We start from the raw sequence: 5,965 nt of genomic DNA on the forward strand, positions 1-5,965 counted from the left end.
TTACCATTAAATTATCCAAAGAGATTATAGAACCAAACCTAAACAAAATTAAAATACTATAAGAGTATTCGGTGTGCTATTATAGACATGTTATGGATTCATTAACTAAAAGTATGATGCTATATCTTGAACAGGCGGTGTCTATTAGTGGAGAAAATTTCATACCAGACATTCATTAACATCATTTATTATTGATTGAAGTAAAGAAATTATGTTTTACACATAAAGGGTATTTTGGGGAATAAGTGAAAATTAACAAGAGAATAGAATATTTTTACATTTTTAGATATGTTTTAGGTTATCATTGTTTTGGAGCTTTTAATTGTTTTGGGTACAACAATTAAGAAACAGGCTTGTCATTTGTGATGTGAAATCTTGATTTTCTTGTATTATTGTAATGAGTTGTTTTGAGTATAATTAAGAAATGATAGAGTTATGTTTGATTTGGATATATGTTTAATTTGGATTTTATATGGTGTTTGTATATTTTTTTTATAATTATTCAAGTAGTTGATTCGGTTATTTTATAAACAAAAATGTTGAATTCAATAAAAAATAACACAAAAGGGTAAAATGGTCATTTTTATAAATCAGCATTGTAATTCAGAGATTTCAACCAAACAATATTTGAAAATTCAGATCTTAAAAATTCAGCTCTCTTAAAAATTCAGCTCTTAAAAATTCAGATCCTGCCAAACAGCCCCTTAGTCAGCAACTTCATGACTTTATGTTAAAAAATCCTCATTTTTGAAAGTGAATTGCTTATTTATTAAACAAGTTATATGGGTTGAGTTTGACCCGCTAACTTGTAAACCCATGAACCCATATACTTAAACGGGTATATGGGTTGGGTTGGGTTAATGTTTCCAACCCGTCAACCCATATATTATATGAGTTGGGTTGAGTTTATGCTTTCTGACTCGTGATCCGCCAACCCGAACCCAACCCGATTGTCAGGCCTACCTGATTTACTCTTTTACTTCTTCAAGATTATGCATGTAGCAACTTTGGTTCATTTGTCCCTTTAATTACCATATTATGTTATGTATCAAGATTTATCTGGAAATGGAAAACATAGAGATTTGATGATGTAGCATGCACATAACTTCATGAAGTTTATTCTCTGATCTGCTCAACAAATTTTAGTTATTACAAAAACATTGGATTTTATTTCAATCAATAGTCCTAATGGAAATTATTCAGTTGGCATAACAAGGAAGTTGATAGAGACACACCTTATTCAACACACTGGTCAGTCTAGTTCATAAGTTGGTCAAATCTTATCCCTCCAAAGGTTAGGTGCTTTGTATGGAGAGCAGATAGAATCCTAGTTGTCGTGGATCTTAAATGCAGGGCCATAAATGTCCAAGATGTTAATTGTCAACTATGTAATCAAAGTCTGGAAACAGTAAATCATTTATTGTCTGGCTGTGATTTTGTAAAAGAGGTGCAATCTTGGATTTTCAAATGGTGTGGAATACAATGAGCACATTTCACAACCGTGTGAGAATTTGTTGACTTTGTTGAATCATGGGGAAACTATACAAGAAAAAAGCAGGTTGTCACTATGATCTTTTACTCGATTCTTTGGAACATGTGGATGGAAATGAATGACAAAATTGTCAATAAAAAATACACATCCCCAACAAAAACAACGAACTTCATCATTCTACAATCATATGAGTGGGGCAAGCACATAAGTAAACATGGCTACGAAAGTTGGACGAATTGGAGTTGCACCTTGTTTACTCATCTAACTATGTAATCTTTTGCGGTTCTGTTTTCTCATGTTATTATTTATTTTATTTCTTTATATTTTGGATTTCCATCACACCTTTAGCTCATTGCTAAGTGTTTTGTCCTGTCTCTCGGTTTTGTTTTATATATGATATGTTGTTTCAAAAAAATAAAAATAAAAAATCATGCTTAATAAATTGGTTACCTTAAGCCCTTAGTTTATAAAAAACTTCTTCTTCTTCTTCTTCTTTTTATTTTTTAAATCGACCAATATACCGAGTTTTTTTTACTAAAATGGTGTTTTCTAAAAACATATTTACCAAATAGGTGTTGTTTTGAAAATATTTACCACTTAGGGTTAAAAGTCTATACCAATTACCAAGTCAAAATTAAAAGCCAAATCAAAAGAAAATATAACTCCCCCAACCACGTCGTCTGCGATCTGCCCCGACGTCGCATCGTCTTTTTCAACTCCGACCACAACCAGATGCGGGCAACTACACATCCGTCTGCACGGTTCGGTTTCTAAATTTCATCTTTGATTTCTGACTTGATTACGGTTTGATTTCTCCATGATTTTAGATTCGAGTTTTGAACTTTCGTCTTCGATTTCTGACTTGATTATGATTTTTCCATGATTTCAAATTCAATTTTGAACTTTCATCTTCCATTTATGAATTGATTAGGTTTATTGAAAACAAATGGAATGTAGAATCAATAAGTTACCTGTGAATTGCTTCGAGAAATACTCTTTTCAAAGTGCATTTCATTAAGAGGATTTGGGTGATATGATCATTGAGATTATGAGAAATAATCTTTCCAAGACGTACCTTGATTATTTCTATCAACAAAGAAGGCAAGCAAGACATTCATATCAGTAGCATCAGCGATGGCTAATGTAAACAAAGCAACAATAGTATTAGCCATGACGAATGTAAACAAAGCAACAATAGTCACTGAAAATTTGTTGTTTCCAATCTTTTTCCATCATTTTCATTGTTAATGGTGTTAAACACTTCACATAATTTTTTTACATATGTAACACTTCCTATGATGTCCTTTAATGGAGCAGTAATTAACCTCTGTATAGTAGTCTTGTTTTCTGAATATAATTAGCAGAACTATATTTGTTTATGTCCCAAACCCATTGTGCTACTGTTGTTCCTATACACATCTTATGAACAATTCTATACCAATTTTACCATAATCACCGGGAGAAATAACTTAGATTTAGAAAGGATTGTTTGTTGATAGATTAAGTGAATCTTTCATATAAAACCACATCAAGCATGTTCATCTAAAGCTGACTTCAAGGTTTTTTTTTTTTTTTTTTTTTTTTTTTTTTTTTTTTTTTAATATAAACATGAATCTTCATCAGCCTTCTTGGATACTTATGCTTTATATGTATCTCACCTGAAATTTTAAGAAAAAAAAATGATATTAGTTAACAATTCTACAAACAAGACAATAAAATTTGGACACTTTTTTCCACGTTAAGCCCGTTATAAATTTGCACCTTATGTGTGTCACCTTTTATTAAAAAAGCAGTAGAAATAAAATAAAAGCTAAAATTTTCAGAACTACACCTATGGTGAATATCAGTAAATAAAATTTTCAAAAACACTTGTTTGGTCAAAAACTCCAATATACCCCTTGCCTAATAAAACCTAACTCATTATGCTTACGGCCTCTCGCTATCTGCTCCTCACACAACTCTCCCTTCTCGCCGTCGCCTCCCCTGTGAAGCCACCGGTCGGAGACCTTCGATAGCCACAACTCCGTCGCACCCAACCCCAGGTTCCATTTTTCTTCCTTCTTTAGTCCTTTTTTTTTTTTTTTTTTTTTTTTTTTTTTTTAATATAAACATGAATCTTCATCAGCCTTCTTGGATACTTATGCTTTATATGTATCTCACCTGAAATTTTAAGAAAAAAAAAATGATATTAGTTAACAATTCTACAAACAAGACAATAAAATTTGGACACTTTTTTCCACGTTAAGCCCGTTATAAATTTGCACCTTATGTGTGTCACCTTTTATTAAAAAAGCAGTAGAAATAAAATAAAAGCTAAAATTTTCAGAACTACACCTATGGTGAATATCAGTAAATAAAATTTTCAAAAACACTTGTTTGGTCAAAAACTCCAATATACCCCTTGCCTAATAAAACCTAACTCATTATGCTTACGGCCTCTCGCTATCTGCTCCTCACGCAACTCTCCCTTCTCGCCGTCGCCTCCCCTGTGAAGCCACCGGTCGGAAACCTTCGATAGCCACAACTCCGTCGCACCCAACCCCAGGTTCCATTTTTCTTCCTTCTTTTCTGCTTTCTTTCTTTAGTCCTTTTTTTTTTTTTTTTTTTTTTTCTGTTTCTTTGAACCTGCCACTTGATGTTGTTGGCCGATTTCTTTTTATCCAAAAGGTTTTTTTTTTCCGTGATTTCCTTCTTCCCATACGAAATTTCTGTAGATTTTTTTTAATACCAATCGGCAAGTTCAAGTTCTTCTCTGGAATTCTGTTAGCTGATTTCTTACTTTTGGTGATAATTGATTTGCTATCTGTTTGCTTCTACTGATTTGCTACCTGTTTGCTGCTACTGAGTTGCTAGTTGTGTTCGGCCTTCAAATATATGAAGGCTGATGTGTACAATGCTCCGTAAAAAAAGGAATGTGTTTGCAGGCAAGCTGTTTGATGAAATGCCTGAGAGGGATAGTGCTTTATTAATATGCATGTTTCACATATCAATTATAATATACATGTTTTGATGTTGGTAACTTGGGAATAAACAATAGATGCTACTGATTTCCTCCTGGCGTATTATTTCTTGTATACCTGCTATTGTTTCATCACCAAGCTGTTGATCATTCATACACGCAGGAGCAAATTTCAATGGGTGATGCTAGCCAATCTGGATTCAAGCCTCCACCAGAATTTCAGGATGATGCTAGAGCTCCTATAATTGAACCAAATGCATCGGATTCTACTGAACTATGGCTCATACAATGGCCTAAAGATCAGGTAAAATGCAGTCCTCCTTGTGGTTTTTCATTAAGTCATATCTAGTCAATGAAGTTTTTGTAATTTCCATTTGAGCATATGGTTTGTTGGTTGGCACTGCAGGTTCCCGATTTTGATGGGCAACAACTCTCCTTGAACCTCAATAATGATGATGGGCAGTTGGGCAGTTTTGAAGCTTCATCTGGTGAGCATAAGTTTAAGCTTTCTTTCTAATATTCTGCAGATTGTGCAATGTACATCAAGTTTATTTGATATGCAAGAATGTTTGTTCACACTCACGTATCAATCTTTATCACTTCTTATGTTCATATTTTCATCTTGTCAGGAAAGTCGTATGATGTTGTCAGCCTTGCTGCACAGGAACCAAAAGCCATGGTCTTTCTATCTTCTGCAACAGATTCAAAAATTGGTATTGTTTGCAAACTTCAGTTTACTCTAAATTTCACATAATGACATTGTTTCCTCATGTTGAAGCATACAAATATGTTCATACTCTTTTGCTACTGTCTATATATGAAGTAGTGCCTGTGGCTTCAATTAAGCATATAATGTCTTTAAAAACCTGTCCAACTTTTCACCATATTTTTCCTACTTAAAAGTGGTGATGTTGCAACTTCAGTGGCTTTTGAAATTGAACTGATAACTGGGATTGTATCTGTGATTTATTTATATATACATTCTGCTTATGTTTATTTTTATGGAACACATAAGCAAAAGAATTGATATGATTTGTTTATTAAATATTATTATGTTGACAGTTGGTAAGATTACAAGGCGAGTTTCGTTTGTTCGTTATCTGGAGGCTGATGAGGTGCCAAAAGATGATACAAAGAAGCTTAAACAGATGTACGAAAGGTCAAATGCAACTTCATTGACTAATTCTGGTCATCAGTTTTCAACTCCTGCAAAGAGTACAAGAACAAGAGGAACTCATAGCAGTGGGCATAGAAGCTCTCTTTCTGAAGAAAAGAAGCATCGATCAAGTTCAAAGGATTTGAATTCCAGCATGTCTTTGCAGGATTCAGATCATTCTCAAGAGAAGAAGTCAAAAAAGAGAAAGAAACATGTGTCTTAAAAGTATATTATATGTTGGATTTTGTTTATTTCTTTCAACTTGTAAGACCATTTTAATGGGGGTAACAGCTAAAATTTTGAAGATCCTATGCTCCCGGTATTCTTTATATACATGAGAACAACATTTCTTTGGCTA

General features: G+C 33.3%; 1 protein-coding gene across 2 annotated transcripts; it reads left to right on the forward strand.

Moving 5' to 3' along the window:
* The first annotated feature begins 3,424 nt into the window (after window positions 1–3,424).
* Window positions 3,425–5,965, forward strand: LOC111888706 (uncharacterized). Of its 2 annotated transcripts, none has more exons than XM_052768579.1 (5): window positions 3,425–3,534; window positions 4,615–4,755; window positions 4,858–4,939; window positions 5,081–5,164; window positions 5,514–5,965. In XM_052768579.1, exons 2-5 carry the CDS (start codon window positions 4,627–4,629, stop codon window positions 5,828–5,830), a joined length of 612 nt encoding a protein of 203 aa, XP_052624539.1. In that variant the 5' UTR covers window positions 3,425–3,534; window positions 4,615–4,626; the 3' UTR covers window positions 5,831–5,965. The 2 variants fall into 2 exon arrangements, with proteins under 2 accessions (XP_052624539.1, XP_052624538.1); XM_052768578.1 differs by lacking the exon at window positions 3,425–3,534 and adding an exon at window positions 3,881–4,037.

This window comes from Lactuca sativa, chromosome 2, assembly GCF_002870075.4.
Source record: "Lactuca sativa cultivar Salinas chromosome 2, Lsat_Salinas_v11, whole genome shotgun sequence".
Lineage (NCBI taxonomy): Eukaryota > Viridiplantae > Streptophyta > Magnoliopsida > Asterales > Asteraceae > Lactuca > Lactuca sativa.

Coding starts and splice junctions, on each gene's coding strand:
- LOC111888706 (XM_052768579.1), top strand. CDS start 4,627: ATGGGTGATGCTAGCCAATCTGGATTCAAGCCTCCACCAGAATTTCAG. Junction 4,756..4,857: donor TACAATGGCCTAAAGATCAG/GTAAAATGCAGT, acceptor TTGGCACTGCAG/GTTCCCGATTTTGATGGGCA. Junction 5,165..5,513: donor TGCAACAGATTCAAAAATTG/GTATTGTTTGCA, acceptor TTATGTTGACAG/TTGGTAAGATTACAAGGCGA.